This window comes from Myotis davidii, unplaced genomic scaffold (genome assembly GCF_000327345.1).
Source record: "Myotis davidii unplaced genomic scaffold, ASM32734v1 scaffold449, whole genome shotgun sequence".
Classification (NCBI taxonomy): Eukaryota; Metazoa; Chordata; class Mammalia; order Chiroptera; family Vespertilionidae; genus Myotis; species Myotis davidii.
In genome coordinates this window covers 2,123,511-2,144,904 of record NW_006383007.1, presented here as the reverse complement: position 1 = coordinate 2,144,904, position 21,394 = coordinate 2,123,511, and the positions used below count along the sequence as shown (strand labels likewise).

The 21,394-nt window shown below is 36.5% G+C and overlaps 1 protein-coding gene across 1 annotated transcript in view; it reads left to right on the top strand.

Moving 5' to 3' along the window:
* Positions 1–8,402, top strand: part of ANTXR2 (anthrax toxin receptor 2) — a 137,863-nt gene extending 129,461 nt beyond the window's left edge. Inside the window, exon 17 of the mRNA XM_006778224.2 lies at positions 5,503–8,402. Within this exon, the coding sequence (XP_006778287.1) occupies positions 5,503–5,541 (39 nt within the window). The 3' untranslated portion in view covers positions 5,542–8,402. The remainder of the gene's footprint in view (positions 1–5,502) is intronic.
* Positions 8,403–21,394: the final 12,992 nt, after the last annotated feature.

The window sequence follows — 21,394 nt, the reverse complement described above, 5'->3', positions numbered from 1 at the left end:
TGGATGCTGGGCATGGAGCTCTGTGAACACTGAGTGCTGAAAAAATGTGACATAATTGGTAGTTGGTAGTGATTTCTGGTAGTGTTCAAGTTCCTAAGATGACTTTTAAAAACATAGATGTCCAGCCCGACTAAATGAATACTAAGTCATTTAGTATTCATTCCTTTATACATTTATTCCTTTATATGGCTAAGTGGTTGAGCGTCGACTTACAAACCAGGAGGTCATGGTTCGATTCCCGGTCAGGGCACATGCCAAGGTTGCGGGCTCGATCCTCAGTGTGGGGTGTGCAGGAGGCAGCTAATCAGTGATTCTCTCTCATCATTGATGTTTCTATCTCTCCCTCCTTCTTCCTCTCTAAATCAATAAAAATAAAAATAAATAAAAACATATAGATGTCTAGAAAGGATTACATTTTCCTGATTTAATTTACTCTTTGGAAACTGTTTTAAACCATCAAATACATGAACATACAGAAAAGGTATAAAGTAGAATTTAAGAAACCATATGCAATTCCACTACTCATAGCATGTTGGTGTACTGTCCATTAGTTATCTTTTATTCTTTACACATATATTGCATAATCACAGTTATGTATATATACATACAAGTTGACATTTTTTTTATTTACAATTTCCATACATCTTTAATTTTCTATTTTAATGGCTATAAAATATTTACTTAGATTGACTAATCATAATTTAACTATTCTCTGATAGAAATAAATATAAATGGACTGATTATATTTTTTGTTATAATTAAAAATCTTATGATAACTTTAAAAAATCTTTGTCTAGATATTTTATTGGCCTGAATCCCAACATGAAATCACTGAGGCAAGGAATATAAGTTTTTAAAAACTATTACTATATATATTGCTTATCATATAGTTTTTACCTATTTATGCTTTCACTAGCAATACATGAAAGTTATTTTCTTGCCATAGAATTAGGCAATGTGATCAATATAAATTACATAAGATTGTGTACTTTAAAAGAGAGGCAGTTTTAACCCATACTTTTATTAGATAAAATGTCATACCAAGATCATAATACAGTGATATCAATTTGTAATATATAAATGCATTTCAACATGTTACAAAAATTTTATTTTAAGTTGGTAAACATGCCCATAATGATCTTGTTTACAGTTAATTCACATAACTGATTATTTAGTGTACTGAGGATATAAACTGTAACCTAGTCAGTCAGTATCTAAATTATCACAATTTTTAATTTAACTTTCCTTCAAAGTGTTTGGCTATAATCTAAAGTCAGTAGTTAAATTAAACTTGTTCTACCTAAACCTTAATTTCTTTAAATATTAAGAAATTTTACTTATAATCTCTTATTTCATGCAAAATGAATAAATTTAATAATTATTTCATTGCATCCAAGGTATGTCGTATTCCCAAGGTGAAAGAATGGTGTACATTCATAGTTCATTTTTTTTTAAAAATGTAATCCTCAGATACTAATGTAATTCAATTTTATATTGACTATATGTTGTTATTGTTGAAGTTTATGATCTACTGATTTACAAAGCAATATAGTAAACTCAAATTGGTTGTATTGATTACCTAGTTGAAAAAATTAGGCAAAATTATGGGTGTTGCCTAAAGCCTCATAAAAACTGTATATCTGATTTTATTTATCATTTAGATGCATGATTTTATGTGAATAAAATTTTAAAAAAATATTGATTTAAAAATTCAAACAATAGTTAACTGTTATTTTTTCACATTAATAATTTTAATTTATAGTATAATATTACATTATATTATTCTGTAAATAGTTATTCCATTTGAGTTCAAATTTTTAAAATTATTTTGTAAAATATAACAAGCATTTACATTACACATTTGTTTAACTCTTGCTAGCAGAAATCTTGTGTTCATCTATTAACATATTATAATTTTAATGGTTTATTCTAAAGACTGTATAGTCCTATCTGATCCTAGTATTACTCTACATAGAGAGTATTAAAATTATAAATATATGTCTCTATGTGTAGTTCTATATATTTAATTTATATTAAATAGACTCCCGTTAAGCAAGTTAATTAACTTTAAAAATACTTTCAGCATTTCTTCTATTAATCATTAAAGTGAAATAGTCTCAGAAAAATGAACACTAGTAACTAATACTGTTTTGTATTCTGTACTATTCTTTAATGAGTTGTATGTTCTACCTATTTTATAGTGTTTTGCATGTTACCCTGATACCATACCTTTATTATGTAGGCATTACAGCATAAGATATGAAGTCTTTTAAACCTTGTCATATCCCATTTCCTATAAATGAAAACTGCTGTGCAGTGTTCTTGCATAGACTGCTTGCCATATTATCAGTGGCAGCCCAAACATTCATGACCTTGAACATAATTAGCATTATCACGATGGGTTTTATAAGATAGCATTGAATAGTCTTTGAAGGGCCACAGACACCTAATCACAGTCACTTACAACCAGTGTATGTTACCTTGATTTAAGAAAATTCCAGGAAATTGATATTAGCTGCTAGGCTGAAATAATCCCCTGGAGGTAAGGTGTCTGAAAGAATCATGAATAAAATTTTCTTTCTGGCCAATAGTTTCTATTTTTCTTGATTATACCTTTTCTATCTTTCTCTTTACTGCTACTCTCTTCTGTTTCTTCATATTTTCTTCTCTCCTTTTCCACTATTGTATTCTCATTTGTAATTCTCTTTTTCTCTCTCAAATTCATACTTATTCTGTATTTGCATTTTTGAGGTCTGGTTTCTCCCCGAGTGGAGGTTTAGTCATTTAGTATTCATTCCTTTATACATTCATCATGCATTTGTTTCTAAGTGATTATTTATTACAGGTCTGCTCCATGTTAGACACTTTGTAGAAGCAACTAGAGGGAAGATGGATAATAAGTTCCTATTTCTTTACTGAGAGTATACTACATGCCAGGCGCTGCTCTAAGTGATTATACACACACACACACACACACACACACACACACAGATTTAATCCTTCTAACAGTCCTAAGAATAGGTCCAATTTATTATTAGTATTATTTAAAATATTTTTATTGTTCAGAGAGGAAGGAAGAGGGATAGAGAGATAGAAACATCAATGATGAGACAGAATCATTGATTGACTGCCTCCTGCACTCCCCCTACTTGGGAGGGATCGAGCCTGCAACCCAGGCATGTGCCCTTGGCCAGAATCGAACCTGGGACTCTTTAGTCCACAGGCTGACACTCTGTCCACTGAGCCAAACCAGCTAGGGCTCTGTCCAATTTTTAATCATCGTTTTATTTATGAAGAAACAAGCACACAGTAGGTAACTGTTGCCCATGGTCACACAGTTAATGAGTATTAGAGTGGTATGATAAACTTTGGCTGCAGAGGACATGCAATGGGACCTTTGGGGAAATGAGTCCCATGACTGGGAGAACTAGGCAGTGCTTAACAGAACTCCTCCAAGTATTCAACTTTTCAGTTTGTGTAAAATGAAAGTACACCCAGCATTATCAGCTCTTGATAAAAGCAAAACACACTTAAGTCCATGGTTAGGAGGGAAGAAGACATTTGGTTGTTTTTGTTAATAGGTGTATAAAACACAAAGGTGTATACAGCATTTAGGAGGGGTTTTGAGGTACTTGAATCAAGACATTTGGCAGCTGTTAATGAATACTTAATCCCAAACTTTGGAAGAATTGAAGTAAGGACCTCAGGGTCAAAATCAATAGGGTTTTCTTCACGCGCACTTCTATGTCTTTAATTAAACCACAGAATTTAGGTCTGGAATGATTTAGGTGTTGCAGTTATTTTGAAAATTCAGGTAAACTATCAATTTCACTTTTTAATCTATCCAATTTTTTAAAGTAAATGAATCAGGGTCACCAAGATTAATCTGGGATGAGAACAGAAGAGGTCAGAAAAACTGTAAGCTTAGATGAAACTCAAGTAAAAGTAGAGATTCATGATATCTTCTTTTCCAAATAATGCAGAAGAGAGAAATAGCTTGTTAGGTTTATAAATACACAAGAAAAAATGTCATTAATTCACATCATTGCCATTATATCATTTCTCATACGTTTGAATCTGCTAGCGAGTATATAATTCACTTAATACTTGTTTTATTGATCTTGTTTGAAGATTCTAGGTAACACAAAAATACAGTCTGGGTGCATGGTCTATGACCATTGGATTTACTAACATATTTTGACCTCATTCTAAAGTGCTTATCTCTATGCTTTTCTCCCACTTTCTTTTGCACACATATTATTTGTAGAAAGTAGTAATAAAATTGACAATTAGAGAACAGGTTGCTTCCAAAAACATTTAGAAATAGACGATTTGATTACTACTTTCCTTTTAGTCAAAAAGCTAATGGAAACAAGTTTGCTTTTATGCTCTGGTGTATTTCATTCATTTCTGAAATTTCCAAATTTATTGAGTAGTCATTTTTTTGAAAGGAAAATGTACTAAAATCCTGGTCTTATGTTCCAAGTTTTCTTCTCCAACACTTGTTTCTTTTGAATATCGTAAATGAATGTATTGTCCAAGTTTAGAGGGGAGAAAAAGAGACGTTCTAATATCTGAAATTAGAAAGCGGGTATTATGAAAAATAGAAAAATCTCAACTGGGTGATAATGTTGACCCTATAGTAGAAAGCAGTATGCTAGTTTTGGGGCTTTTGAGGAATCTGGACATGATTTAGGTAGTACAGTGAATCAGCAGTGTCATACCAAGCAAATTGGTATCACTAATTGGAAACTTGGTTTTCAAATGAATTTTAGATTATTTACAATTACATATGAAACTATGCATCTCCATAGCCATTATTGAATTGCTAAGGAGTCGGAATGGCAAAATCTCTTTGGAAATGTGCAATGCAAATAAACAGTCACCGTTTGGAGAGCACACATAATGGTGGTGTGCATTGTGGGCACTGGCCAACAACAGTAGACAAGATCACTAATAAGTATCTCACAAAAGCCTTTTATAAAAGAGAAAGGAAAAAAAACAAGAGAATCACAAAGAGATGGCATCTCCTCCCTTTCTCCCAGACTCCTTATCTTCAATCTCTTACTACTTAAATGCACTCCTCATACATACATTTTAGAACCACCAACTTTATATCAGTTTTAGAAGCACCATATTGCATAAAGGAATACTTTCATCTGAATTCATTATAGAAAGCAACATACAAGGTTGTGGCTTTGATACTCTTATTGCTAAGACAGTAACACTATACTTTCAATAGCAGTACAATATTTCCATTTACCATAGAATTTTTCCACTCTAATTTTACCATACCATTGTGTAGATGAAGTTGCTGTGGAAAATATCTCAATGAGCCATCATGCTTTAACTCAAGGGAAAAAAAATTATGGTTTCCTGTGTCATCTTAATATTGACCTTACCTTAGGTGATTGTTTATTATATTATGGTAGGAAAAATAGGCATCCTTATGCTTTTTTATAATGGCTTTAATATTTCAACAAGGATTTGTTTCTCTTCTAGGGCCGGTGCATAAACTTCTCCCGAGTTTCGTCTCAGTAAAAAGAAAGACCAAGAAGGTATGAAGATGGTACATCTTCACACTGCTGATTTCCAACCCAATGAAAAACCATAAGTGCATCTTAGAAGTTTTTGGAAGAGCAGCTTTATTCCTCTCAGTCGGGAAATGTTTTCTCTGCCTTCTGCTTTGCTTGCACCAGACCTTTTCAAACACTTGTTCTGCCATCTACCTGGGAGTCGATGAAACCCAGTAGTAACTCATGATTCATGGCACTGAAGATAAAGAGGACCATTAACCTACATGCCATGACTTATACAAAAAAGTTTGCTGAATGTGTAGAAAAGGAAAACAATAAAAAACAACAGCATGAAGATGATATCAAAACGGAGACCACAAAACAACTGGCCGTGATGGATCTTTAATGAAGAGAGGAGTGTTGAACATGGTAACATGGCTCCCGTGTTTCCACATGGCAAGATTGTGTATCCATAGGCAGAGTATGAGATTTCCTGCCAGACTCAGCAAATAAAGGAGTCTATTGCCTTATAGCTCTGTCAGATCACAAAATCCTTCCACGTTCCCTACCACAATGTGCCTATGGGAAGCTTCTGCCTGGAAAATCTTGTCATTCTATCACTGAAAAGTGCACACGCATGACAAAATGTAGACAGTATGCCCCCAGGTATTGGTAGCAAGCAAGATTGTGCCCTTTAGTTTTTCAAGACACCTTTCTTTCATTATGCACTTGGGAAAGAAGACAATTAATAGAGCATTATTACACAGGAAGGCGGCCTCTACCCAGAGGTCTTGAGCGGAGTGTGAGGGACTCATGATTTGAGAACTTGTCCCCGTGATTGGTCGACTTACCCCTCTTTCTCTGTTTAGGGTTTAGTAGTGCGTAAAGCATCAATATCTGTAAACATACCAAACAGTTTTGTTTGCTTTTAATTTAATGGAAGCAGTAACCACAAAGCTTCCGCTCAGGGTTTTTTCTTTCTCCAAGTCTCCAAGGGCTCCTCAGCGTCACAAGCCAGCAACTCTCTTTGCATGAAAATTTCAAAGTTTAATTAATATAATTAAAGGCAACAGCAAGCAGCAGCCTGTGAAGATTTTGCTCATCTTTTTTATGCCTTTTGACATTGAATGACCTATTACTGTATGCGCATTACTTGGATTTTGAGGGGCACTTTATCTTGGATGATATTCAGTAGAGAAGAAAAGACCTCCACTCATCAATTTGAAAATTAAATGTTCAGGAGGATCAGCCACCACAAAACATCGAAAATGTGTATATTCGAATTTTGTAGAAAAACCACCATCGTGTCATGTCGACGATGCCAAATTATGTTAGCGTGAGCGGAAACACGGTGGGGGAGGAAGAAGGCAGCAGCTGAAGAGAAAAGCTCAAATGATCTAGTCACTTTCGATACTGAATTTCAGATGCGAAATGGATATTCGACGCGAAACCTGACAAAGTGCGCCAGCTTTGATGTGAACTGGTATAGACAATGACCAGTGGCTGGGTCAGTGAGATGTCTCTCTGTGAGCACAAAGGCTTATCAAATGACACTAAAAATAAGTTCAACAACCATCACGTTGGAAGGGAGAAGGCGAACATTTCATGTTCGGCGGGCATGCGAGTGCACAAGATGGAAAGAGCGATTTGGAGCAACCCAGTTTAATTACCCCCATTGTGCTCTTCATGGAAATTTCAAAGGACGGGAGTGACTCTGTGGGTTGGTATCCAGATTTGTGGCGCTGCTCCAAGAAGCCCGACTCACACATGCAACTATATATGTACATGTATATCTTCTAGCTTGAATCCTTTGCTCAAGTTTATTTATGTCACTGGCTGGCTGGATCCAACGTCATGTGTCTACATATTCATAAATAAAATTTTACCTGCGCCTCTGCTACCATTTTCTTTAAGCCTACATAAACTCAAGCCTTGTTTGGTTGAATATATCATTGTCCTGGTTAGTTTTGGGGACAGAATTATATTGCGTCCCCAAATGTCCCCTGTGTTCACAAGTGATACTATTGGCAGTAATTATCCATGTGTGCAAGTGTGACTTGGAAGCCCATTGAGTTCTTGTAGACCTTTCTTCTACATTTGCATCTGGGACAGGACCTATCCCTATTTTCTTTAAATTGGCACTTCGTTTCTGATCAGTGCACATTCCTAAATGGCATTTATGAGTATCAAGGATGCCTAGAAGCTAAAGCTTTTGCTTTGACAGTGACTTTGAATTTATCTAATATTGTATGGCATTTGATGACACTTGCATGTTGCTACATGAGCACTGTAAGTAGACCTCTACCTTTAAATGGCAAAGTAGTTTTCGGTGGATTGCCGTGCATATGAATTTGCAGTTCTAATACCACTATGAAGAATTCTGCATGATGACAGAGAGGCATTGGTCTACATGTACTCTAAAAAAGTACCGTTCATAATGTTTAAAGACAGATGAATTTCATTGCACTGAAAGATATGAGTCAGCTTTATGTTACTACTTTCTCTGATCAGGCTAAGTAGCAAATGAGAGGACTTTTTTTTAATGAGTACTGTTTTCTCACTACATTGAAAACCTCTAGACCAGTGGTTCTCAACCTTGGCTGAACATTAGAATCACCTGGGAATCTTTTTAAAATCCTGATTTCTGGGCCTCATCCAGGTGATTCTAATGTGCAGCCAAGGTTGAGAACCACTGCTCTAAACCTTTCAACCAGGAAAATAAAAGGGTCATAGAAAGTCATTTCCATAAGTTTAATAACATTTTACATTTTATGTAGAGAAAAAGTTCCTGTTTAATTTTTTTGGACTTAAGTTCAGTCAAGATTTCTTTTCTGTGAATAAATGAGTAAGTCTTTAGCCATAATCCATTTGTGTTGCATAAGGTTTCAAAAACAATTAAGTGGGAAATGACTCCTAACTTATGTGTCTACTCTGCCTGGAAAGAAAGTTTTGAAGGCATCTATATATATTTCATAACAATGTCTGTTCTTTATGGATTTGATCCATAAATATTTATCTATCTGAAAACTTTGATACTTGGAATGTTTTCCTTAAAGCATTTGGTGCTCCAAGAAAAAACATTTGGTGCTAAGAGTTGCATCACTGATGCCTTTCCCCAAGTTACTTCTATTTTAACATTTTATATTTCCTTCCCAATGAGATGCAGAGTAACATGTGAGACCCTCCATCAGCTGGAACCAGCATCTGTCACTATGGATAATTACTACTTTGACAAAAATATATAAGGTTTAAACCTCCTGTATTTCAGATTGTTAGAGAAGAAATGATCTGCTTATATTTCTCTTGAACTTTATTCTAACCACTTTAAATAATAAATTATTCAATATTTGTTTTTCAAATAAATCTATACTGGGTATAAGATCTGGTGTCTCTGTGAACTTAATAACTTTATCTAAATATCTATGACCATTGTTTACTGCTCAGAGGCAATGTATTGGTTTATTTTAAAAATTAAAACACAATATTATGGCCAACAAGGTATCTAAAATATTGTTGATTGATCAGCTTACATATATTATTTAATTTTTAAAAAGACAAACTATAAGTAGATCACATTGATAAGTATTGTAAAGCAAGTATTTTTTCATCACCAAACCTTGGGTTAACTTCTGCTAGATTTTGTACAGCCTCACATTGTTAGGAAATGGTGTTTTATTGCTACTCGTAATTGTTGGTGGATTTAAGTGCACAGGAGAGAAATGCATCCATTCTTTATTGTAATGTGAATGGAAATGTATAGAACCATAGAACAACTCGGTACATCTGCTGTATGTTTAAGGAAAGAAACTTGCAGGTGAGATTGGAGAATGGCGTCTATTTGCTGGTAATAAAGTGAGCGTAACCATGTATTCTAGCCTCGGAGTTAGATTCATATTTCTCTTAGTGAATGTGTATGGCATGTGTCTGAGAATACTTTAATTGTAATATATCTCTACACTTACAAGGATCTAATTCTGTCAGTTTGATAAAGAAAAAAATTATTTCTCATGAAGAATGTAGACTAACAAAGCCCAGTGCAATTTTTATTTCTGTGCTCTTCTGACAAAAGAAAATCCTAAGGAAGTATACAATATAACATGCGCATTTATATTAAAATGTGCTCGTTCAGCTTGCTTTGCAAGAACTATATTAAGAGTGAAAGTGTGTGTGACTATGTGTGTGAAGAATCTAGTGATGGAGGGCCTAGACCACAGACCTCGCCACCGCTAGCTTACTAACATTGAGCAGATCAGCTTCTCAACCAGAAGCTGGAGATGCACTGGAGATATTTAAATCTGTTCCAGCTCTGACAGCATGTCAGTGAATATTGTCACATTGGAGGCTTTCTTTCGTACTTATGTATTTCATATTTTTAATAACTTGGTTTATTTGTAGGGCATGGCAATATTAGCTTTGTAAGCTGCTATTTAGTTACAAAAATACATTGAACGCATAATCCATAATTTGATAATTAGCCATAATAGAGTAATATCTCAATTAATTTCCTGTAACTAGAATTTGTCAAAGAGCATCTGATAATAAAGTTTATATTTGATGAAATCTCTCAAAAGATGAGTAAACTATTGAGAAATAGACTTGTGTATTTCAATCGGACATTACAGTCTTAACAAGTGGCTCAAAGGCATATATAAAAATGTACAGAAATTGTTATAAGAGATATATCCCACCAGTTTTATTGATCGAGGTGCTTTGTACCCTGCAGAAATTTAAATATTAATCATTAATTTTTTTTCTTTTTTTAAATTCAAAATTGGGGATGGGTAGGATCTTAATTTATAAGCATTAGGCCTATTATTTCCCATAGGAAGTATTCAGTGGAGGATATTTTATTAATTTGAATATAGCTTAGGACAGATATATAGTATGTTAGAATTGTTAAACTTTCACAAAGTTACCATCATACTGTAGAAGAAGAAAAAATTTCTTTAATTTCTTTAATTAATTTCTTTAATTCCTGAAAGTAGGAATTTAAAAAAAAGTATCCTTAACATTGTCACCAAATTACTGTAAAGTTATTTGCATCTTAGATGAACTAGATTTTCAAGGTGTGTCAGTGGATAATCCAAAATAAGTTGTAAAAGTTATTAAAATGTACATTTAGGTAGATTTCAATTTGATAGAAACTACAGGAATTAATCTTTTAAAATGTAGAATAACAAAATGATATATGCTGCCTTTATGCACTAGAAGGCAAGGTGATTTTAAACAATTTAGACATAGAACAAAGGAACTGAGAGCACCAAAGTCAAATGATAGAAAGGAAATTGTTACATCATGTACTAAATTCAAAGCAAACCTGACCTCTCAGCGTGCTTCGTACTCCACCATCTGATTTGTATATGTCATTGGGGAAAGAAAAACTGACAATCCAAAATAAGATCCACTAGTTCTAGCAGATGACACCTGGGGATGGAATTTTTACTAGTTAAAATTCTGATGTGGAATGAGATGATTGTCATCATCACACTAAAGTTTTCTTTTTTGAGTTATTTTTTAACAACCTCTAATTCCAAAAGTCTGTTAATTAAACAGCAATGACAGAGCTTCGTCTTCTTTAAATACTTTGTTTGTGTGAGGCTGTCACATAGGAAGAAAGATTATATTTTTAAACAATATGTTCAAGTGTAAAAAATCTTCAACAAATTCTTAATGTTTAAAAAAAATGGGAGAAAGTTCCAGGACTTTTGTAATTAACATCTTGGGATTCTTTATAGGGAACTGGATATTTCAGAATGTTTGAAAGGATTTTAAATAATTTTAAAAGGATATCAATGACTATATATGCCCTGGAATATTCAGTGTACTTTTTCTCATCTTAACGGATATTGATTGGTATTGATTGGTATAGGTAGTTTAATATAACACAACACTAAAGGCAAAAGAAAATTATCATGGCATTAACAATTGTTCATTAACTCTGTGTTCCTGTCACCAACCAGAAAGTACTGAATGTAGTCTTCATATCAATAATTTAAAATATTCTAATTCAAAATGATAGTGGCCAATTTAGAAGTGATTTTAAAATTAAATCTAGTGAGCTGTAAAAATAGTATACCCTCAAATTATCATTTTAAAATCATGGGAAAATGGAAGGCATTCCTTTGTTTCAAAAAATATTTTTTCAACCCTTTAAATGTTAGTCCAATAAATCTCAACCCAGGGTCATTACTGCATATGTTTATAATTTCTAAGTTTGAAGACACATCAATTAAATTGAGAAGAGAGGGCTTGTATTTGCTTTCTATTGCTTCTATAAGAAATTACCACAAACTTTGTGGCTTAAAACAACATGAAGTTCTTTACCTTACAGACCTGGAGATTAGAAGTTCAAAATCAGTTTCATTGAAATAAAAAACTAAGGTTTGAACTGGGCTGGTTTCTTTTGGGGGTTCTGAGATGAGAATCTGTTTCCTTGCTTTTTTTCACCTTCTAGTGGACATTTGTATTCCTTGGCTTGTGGCCCCTTCTTCTAGCTTCAAGGTGTATCATCACTTCATCCTCTCCTTCACCAGATCACCTCTTTTCTCCCTGACCTCCTTCCTCCTTATAAGGACCAATGTGCCCAATCCGATAATCCTGGATAAAGTCCTCATCTCAAATCCTTGACATAATCATTAACCAAAGTCCCTTTATCCATGTAAGGTCACAGTCACAGGTTCTGGGGATGAGGACATAGCCTACCACAAAGGTTATAGTAATTTTCCTTTCACTACATATTGTCCTTGTACCGGATACAATAAGAAAATATACAAGTTGAGTTCAGCTCCATTAAATCTTTGCTTTCCCAAATTCTTTTGATATTGTCATCACACAAGGTGATTATAGTTTGGGATGAATTCCATTTGTTCCAATTCTACTGCTTCATATTTTACTTGAGATTTTTTTCTCGGCAAAGGAGAAATGCCAGAGGATAATTTCTTGGAAGATTTTTGCCAGATGATAAACCTTGAACGAGGCTGAGAAGCATATGGGCAGGTTTTTTGTTGCCTCTGGAGTTTTTGCCTGGCCTATCTGCAGAAGCCCAGAAATTAACCTAGATTTAGTGCCTATAATACTTTCTGCTATCACACTGAAAATCTGTTTGGCCAGTACTGAAATATCACTAGAGACAAAGGACAAAAATCATTGATGTTCTAGTGCTAACATCAGCAATAGAAATATAAAAAGAACTTGATAAACACTTCTTAAATTATTGTATTAACTATTTTGTCCTAAATCATGTGGCATTTACCCATGGCATACCCTGTGTTTTACCCAGCTCATTCATTCATTCATTCCCATCTTACCACTCATCCGTGAGGAGGAGATATATATATATATACACATACTGAGTGGCCAGACTATTATGACCACCTGGTATTTGTAGGCATATTAGCCGTACACTGCATCATATGGGATATGGAAGCCGAAGGCCTATTCGAACACCTTTGCTGTCTGCAGTTACCAAGATAAAACATTCCCAATTTGCACAGGAACACAAGGATTGGACAGTTGAGCATTGGAAAAAAAGGCATGTGGTCTATTTCCAGTTGCATCATGCAGATGGCAGAGTGAGAATTTGGCCAGAAACATCATGAAAGGATGCACCCCACATGCATGAGTACAACCCTTCAAGCTGGTGGGGGCAGTGTTATGGTTTGGGGTATGTTTTCCTGCCCTTTATTTCATGGGAACAACGTCTGAATAGCACAACATACCTAAGTATAGTTGCTGATCAAGTTCATCCTTGATCATGTTGATGGCGTACCCAATGGAGATGGCTTCTTCCAACATGACAATGCGCCATGCCACGGTGCTCGTATTGTGCAGAAGTGGTTTCAAGAACACGAGGGAGACTTTACCTTGCTTAGGTGGCCCCCACAATCACCAGATCTCAATCCAATTGAGCATTTGTGGGACGAAGTTAAAAGAGCCATCAGGCAGCTGGTTCCACAACCATCCAATCTCACCGAACTGGACAGTGCCATTCGTCAGGCATGGTGTCAGATGCCTCGCATCACCTTTCAACATCTCGTGGAGTCAATGCCAAGAAGAATCGCCGCAGTATTGAAGGCAGAAGGTGGTCCAACGAAGGACTGATGGGGTGGTCATAATCATCTGGCCACTCAGTGTGTATATACTATATAACCAAACTATATGATTAGGACTGTATATATAACTGGGACTATATATATAAATATATATAAAGATTTAGTTTCACCGAAGCCGGTTTGGCTCAGTGGATAGAGCGTCGGCCTGGGTGTGCAGGAGGCAGCCAATCAATGTTTCTCTCTCATCATTGATGTTTCTATTTCTCTCTCCCTCTCCCATCTTCTAAAAAATCAATAAAATATATAAAAAAATATTTAGTTTCATATATGATATATATTCCAGAACATACATTTCCACAACAGAAAATTCAACAAATGATTATTAAATGCCTACTAAGTAAGGGTAAGGCAATATGTGGATCACTAAGGAAGTGGTGATGAATAAGTTGAATGTACATTCTAGCAGAGAAAAAACACTTTAAGCAAATCGGTAACAAGTGGAATGAGCATGCTGAATGTGTAAGTGCTATGGTTGCATATAATAAGAGGATTTAACCAGGTCTAAAAATTCAGGGAGAAAGTATTAGATGCAAAATCTTTGAAGGGTATGAACACAAAGGGAGGAGAAAAGAAGAATGTTGTAGAGAGTGGGAAGTCATGCCCTGTATTAATAAAACCTGAGGTTATTTGAGGACCGAGAGAGATGAATTATAGAATGGAGACCCAGGAAGAGTGAACACAGATGGGACAGGATGGTGTAGGAAGGGATCAGAAAGTGTACGGTTCAGAGATTTCACTATTTCTGACTATCTTCAGGATTAAAAAGAAGTCATTCAGTAAGTGTTTGAAGGGCTAAAGCAGGAGAGCAATATTATCAAGTTGACATTTTGAAGCAATCACAGGTTAGAGGGGAAACCATAAAGGAAAGAGCGTATACAGATCAACAGCCTTTTCAAAAAGTCTCACATCAGTTTGAATCATGTGGATATTATATTTCTGTGTTTGTCCTAATTTAAAGTCCCTTTGAATCATGGGAGCATTTATTTTCCAGTACTTCAATTAAAACATATTCCCCTAAGTTTTAAACAGATGCCATGTGTTTAAAGTTAGAACTAGTCATTCTTGCTTCACACTTGCATTTTTTTTCCTGTTACTTATTCAGGAGGAGTAACTATTTTCAATAATTTGGCCCTCCTCTTGGTCCCCCCCACCCCCTATCTCCATGGCATTTCTCACCCCTATGCCTAGATCTGACCACCACCCAGGTGTCCTGTCCCTGCTCTGAAATGTTCAGCTTTACCCCCACATTGGCAGGGGGCGACCTGCTCATGCCGTACAAGCAGTTTTACAATATTGGGATGTCCCTTCCAGAAGAGCCAGCACAATGCACATGACAGTGTCACCCTTATTATGTTGCTCTTGATTTGGGGGAGGAGGGCGTTCTGCCGCAACTGGGACACAAAAAATCCTACTTACAATTATGTTATAATTGACTAAAATGGGACCATTCCGCATGCCGGGAAACAGTAGTGAAGGGGGACAAGATCTCAGCTTTCATGGATTTTACCTTCAAATGGGAAAACAGAAAATAAACAATGGGACTTCCAGAGAGATGCTCTCTCAAAAGGCGTCAAGAATGTAACATATGACGCATGTGCCGTGAAGAAACAAAGCAGGATGAGATAAAAAGTAAGTAGAAAAGGATTTGTAGTTGAGGTGGTCAGGGAAGGTGTCTAAGGCAGTGATGGCGACACGCGTGTTAGAGGTGACACGCGAACTCATTTTTTTGGTTGATTTTTCTTTGTTAAATGACTTTTAAATATATAAAATAAATATCAAAAATATAAATCTTTTTTTTACTATGGTTGCAAATATCCAAAAATTTCTATATGTGACATGGCACCAGAGTTAAGTTAGGGTTTTTCAAAATGCTGACACGCCGAGCTCAAAAGGTTCGCCATCACTGGTCTAAGGGCATGAAAATTCCAGGTCCTGAGACAAAAAAACAAACAAAAAAGCTCAGTGAGAAGAGGAAGTTGAGTGGAGAAGGGCAGGGGGTGGGTGAGAGAGTGTGTGGTGTGATGGGAGCGGTAGGTGAGGGGGTGCTGTGAAGGCCAGGTGAGCAGATGAGATTACACTCTGTAACAGAAGCTGGCTCTTGGAGGATTTGGGCAGGATAGTGACATGTTCTGCTTTATACTAGAAACCAAGAATGACTCTGGCTTCTGGGCGGAGAGCCAGCGTTAGGAGGCAAAAATGGAAGCAGGGAGACAGGTGTAGGTGCTGGAAGATTCTGTTTTGAGAATTCTGTGTTAAGTATAAGATCATTTATAAATCTTTCAATACAGTGATTAATGATATAGAGAAATTATTTCAAGTTGATTGTAAGCTTATTAAAAGAAATACCAGGAAATTAAACACCTCATACTCAGCTGGCTTCTGCGCTGGGACACCTGGGGAAAGGCTGGCTTTCCTCTGCTCCTCTGCAGTGAACAGAGGAGCCAGGCGGCCGTGCCTCAGCACTAACTCAGTGACTGCGAGTCACGCTGCCACAGCTTTGGTGGAGTTCTTCCATGTCAAGTGACCCTCAGATCTGAGTCAATCAAATTTCAGCTGCACAAAACGGAATTTCTCAGCATCAAACAAGTCTCAGAAGGTGTTTTTATTTTTCATCCCCCGCCCCGCCGAGATGGAAAGGAAATAAAATGAAGAAAAAAGAAAAGAAGGAGTGCTGAGCAACATCGTAGGAGGCTGAGCATAACTGGAGAAAACGACAGAGGAAGTTTTATTGTGTTTTTAAGCGTGAAGATGCCCCACACTTCATTGTAAAGTGAATGCGTTCCTGCAATGTACACTCTCCATCTCACAATGTCACTTTGCTGACTCCATTCTTGTGTTACTTAAGGAAGTGAGATGAGTTCAGGAAAAATACCCAAGGGACGGTAAAATGATTCTTAAAATTAATATAAAAAATAAACTTCTCTGAAAACTTGCAGAAATTTTGAGGACTGTTTGCTCCAAAACTGATGAGTGGGTTTGAGGTAATATGTGGATCTTACACAGCAAGTTGCCCCCATCTGTTAACTGTTTTCCCCCAGAATTAAACAGTTAATACATTTAAAGTTAGTAAAAACAAACATCTACTTCAAACATTGTTCAAGTAATAATCTTAAGCAATACATTAACAAAATTAAGAAAATATTCAAAAAATAAATAAATGAAAAATAAAATTAATAAGCTCTAAATTAATAAAAATAAGAAGGATAAGATTCTCCTGCTAAATTTCTCCTAAAAATATAATACCTTATGCCAATGGGCCTTGAGTTTTTGGGAACAAATTATTAAATTCTATACATGCAATAAGAAGAGTGTTTATGTCTCTCATATTTTTTGTTTATATAGCTACACACACACTCCTTTCTGGGAAGTATAATTATTTCAAAAATGCTATGAATGACTCATAATATGAACCTTTATGCATTTCACAGTCCTAAGGATATCCCTGAAGCAATTTGACATGTAAAAATAATCTGCTAACATTAATAACTTGCATTTATATATCATTTTGTAATTTTCCAAAGTACTTTCACATGTATTATTTATTATTTTTATGTAATAAACATGTCCTGGCTGCATATTATGTATGCAGTGCTAATTTGACCCAAACCTAGGCAAATTTATTATAAAATTGTGCTGTAAGTGTGTATGTGGAAGTTAGAAGACATGGCCTTTACTCAGTAAAAAAAAAAAAAAAAAAAAGTTGTACAGCATGAATCCTGAGTGGCTCATTTGAAAATAACCCTGATGACATAAAATGAGATTTAATGCTAAATGAGGCCTGTTTTATATGGGCAACCCTAGATAAACTCTACTGCTGAGAGTACCTCATTTTGCTGCCACATCATTTTCCATGTATATTAACAGCCTTCCCGAGGAAGCAAAATACTTTTAAATCATTATATTTGTTGCAAAACATTACTTTGGTCTAACTCACAGGTCAGTTAAGTGCATAAAAATGTAGTGTTCCCTAAGAGATAATAAAACAAAACAAAACAGAATACCATAAACCTGATGAGGTTAAGAAGTTTGACAAGATTCCTAGGAAAAGGGGAGGCTTCTGGAGGAAACTGTTTTCAGGACCAGCTGAAGGACATGATGATAGAGCTGAGTGTTTTAATGACTCCAGGCACAGTTAATGTTGAGCCAGCAAGGGAAGGAAACCCCAGACAGCGCAAGGACCCTGAACTCAGAGTCCTAGTTTTAATTTTCAAGGATCGTCTGGTGAAGTGACTCCTCGCCGTGTAAAAGGGCAGTAGATGTGTAGTTTGCTCTGTTCCCTTGTAATAATTAACTGTACCAGGTACTTATTCTGTTTTGACACCGTGATTTCCCTTCCATTTTACCAACTGACCTACACAAAGCAGGTGAAGAACCGTGCTGCTTAGTGCGAAGCCAGGCCTGGCAACCCTTCAGCCATCCACAGCACCCCGGTTTTCTTATAGCCCCTGGAGCGGGGCGGGATAATGTGTCTGGGGTAGAGTCCTGGAGGCAGAGGGCATTAGTTATGCTTAGTACCAGAGTGTGAAGACCCCCCAGATGAGTGCAAACCATGCCCAAGTTCAGGGAGTTGGATCTGTTGCCAAAAGAAAGATGCCAAAAACTGACCAAGAAGGCCAGAGTCATATAGCAGTTGCATAAGGAATAAAGAGTGATGGCAAGAACAAAGCCAGAAAGAGGGGGAAATGCCTTGAATTTGCTCATTCATTATCTTAATTAGAGAATATTGGCAGGTACCTAGCTTGCATCTGTCTCTGCACCAGAAGATGGGAAACAGCCGTGAGAAAGAAAAACTGGTCTCACCAATCTTATTGACAAGTGGAGGCAGACACGGAAAAGAAGATGCAAGATCATGAGGTACATGAAGAGAAATAAAAGCGCTCTAAGAGCATGTAATGGGAAGGGGCTAACCTCGTCTGGGTCATAAGGGAAAGCAGTGATATTTTTACTGAGACTGGGAGGATGAGCATCCCTTCCCCCCACCTTCCTTCCTTCCTTCCTTCCTTCCTTCCTTCCTTCCTTCTTCAGTCCTGTCCACTTAGCAACATATGTATAACATAAAAATGGCACATAATAGGCTCTTAATGAATATTTGTTAAGGAGTTAAAAAATGATTGTTCAGACTCCTAGTTCCTCCTAGGCAGAGCAGTCCCATTTCTCCCATGTCCTCCCAAATACAACTAATGATCCCTGAATATAAGGGGAAAACATGGGACGTCTCTGAAAGGAGGAAAGAAGCCAAGCTGCTTAAGGACTTGAGGACACCTGGCAGGTGAGTCCCCTGAGTCTTCTCATTGCCTTATTCCAAACAAGGTGCCTTCAGGAAAGACGTCCTGCCATGGGGGACTGATGCCCAGTATTGAAGCTGATCTTGTTCCATGTCTGCTCTTGGTAAGTAGAACATGGTTTCATCCAGTGCATTTTCTTTCCCTTGTTGATTCCAATACCAAAATGCAATAGGTAGGAGTGTTTAGAGTCCTCCCTGGGGCAGGTAACAGATTTTTTCAAATTTTTTTTTATTGTGCTAAAATACACGTAACATATAATTTGCCATCGTAACCATTTTTAAGTGTATAATTCAGTGGTATTAAATGCGTTATATTGTTGTGCTACCATCACTGACATCCATCTTCCAAAACACACAATTAAGCATTTTTGGATTTACTGCAACGTTCAAGTGGTTTGACTTCTTTTTATCATTTTTACAATTTGACTGGTATTCCATTTTCTCTTTTTTTCCCCCTTTTCCTCTCCCAAGGGTATAATTAGTGTGTGTGTGTGTGTGTGTGTGTGTGTGTGAATATTCTTTTGAACTACTTTAACTTGTTCCTTCAGATTTAACATTAAAAGGCCTCAAGGCTACAGTTATAATGAGATTCATATTTTGGAGGCTACATTAGTATAGCAATATAGTTCATGCTGTTGTTCCATAATTTGCTTAATCAAATAAATTGAGATCAAGCATTACATTGGAAGGGTTCAACCTCTCCATTCATACAAAGTTATAGCTAGCTAATCACAAAAAAATTGCTCTTTTCCCAGGGTTTTGTTTGCATTTTTAAGCTAGTTAGAAGTCAGAAATTAATTAGTGTATTCTATTCCTCTATTGAAATCTAGTGAGACCATATTCCCTAATAAGTAAAACCAAAATAATGAGAACAATGTTTGGGGATTAGTTAATAAATTAGTTAACTCAGTAGATATTTATTGATTGTAGCTACATACCAGGCACTTTGTTGGCCACTTGTTCACAGGAGTGAGATAGAAACATGATCCTCACCTTTCATGAAGCTTCTTATCTGTATAGCTGTTATAACAGATTACTATAATTCTTGTATCTTAAACAACACACATTTAGAATTTTGTCTAGCTTCCAATCAAGATGACGGCAGAGGTAAATGCTCACATCCTCCCACAACCAAATAAAAATTACAACTAAACTACAGAACAACCATCATTCAGAACTGCTTGAAATCTAGTGGGACAGAAGTTCTACGACTGAGATTATAAAGAAGAAGCCACATCTCTGGTAGGAGGGGCAGTGAGTGCAATGGCCTGGTCCCAGGCCCACATTAGGTGGATAAAAATTGGGAGTGATATCTCAGCTTTGGAGGTCCCCCTGAGGAACAAGGGATCTCAGCCCCACACCAGGCCTGAAAGCCCAGGGTTCCCGTGCCAGGAAGAGAAGTCCCCATAACTTCTGTCTGTAAAAACCAGGGGGATTATGGCTGAGTGAGACAGAGAGCTGCTGGAGTCCCAGGTGTTCCTCTTAAAGGGCCCATGAACAGACTTAGACTCTCTAGAAAAACAACAGGGACATACAGAAAGGAGCTGAATTGTCTGGCATCAGGGCAAGAGCTGGAGGGAACATTCTGGCAGAGACTAATATTACTTTGCTGAGCTCTCACCTCACAGAGGTGAGTCTCCATCAATCTGGGTATCACTGTTCAGGCTGATCTGGTGATTGTGTGAGATCCCACCCCACCAACTTTCCTGCCCACCCAAGCTGTCTCTGGTGGCTTTTCCATACAAACGCCCTGTCTTGGATCATGCTTCAGACTTTCCTAACATCTTTCAAATAAGCAGTAGCTGAGCTGGGTGTGCTAGTACCTCTTGATAAGTGGCCCCAGGCCTGGCACTAGGGGGAGTCACAGCATGAGAATGGGTAGGGGCTTGATGAGAGTGATCAAGGTCTGGATGTGTGTTTCAGGAATCAGAAACTAACCTGTCACAAGAAAAAGTGTTCCTAGTGGCTGGGAGCAATTGGCTGGGTTGCACAGGTGGGTTTCTCAGAAGCAAATGGTGAAATGGAATTTGGGGTGCAAATGTTTAGTGGGTATCATTACCTGTGAAAGAGTGGAAATCGTCTAATGATGTTTTGTGTGGCCACTGGGTGAATAAGCTGTGGATCATTCACATAGTTAAAATAAGTAATATCAATATGGATGAATCAGAAGAATACAACATTGAGTGAAAAAAAAACAACCTGAAATAAGATACTTGAAATATGATAAACTTTACGTATATTTTAAAAACAAACGACCAATAGTATATTTTATGGATGGATAAATAGAGAGCAAAACTACAAAAAAATCTATAGGAATGAGACCAATCAATTTGGTTACCTCCGATAGACAATGAATTGGTGATCACGTGAATACTCAAGTCAGGCACATACATTGGCTAAACACACATGCACACACATGAACATCCTCTCGGTGTAACAAAAACACAGCCTCATTTAAAGGCTAAAGCCAAATGCACTTGTCT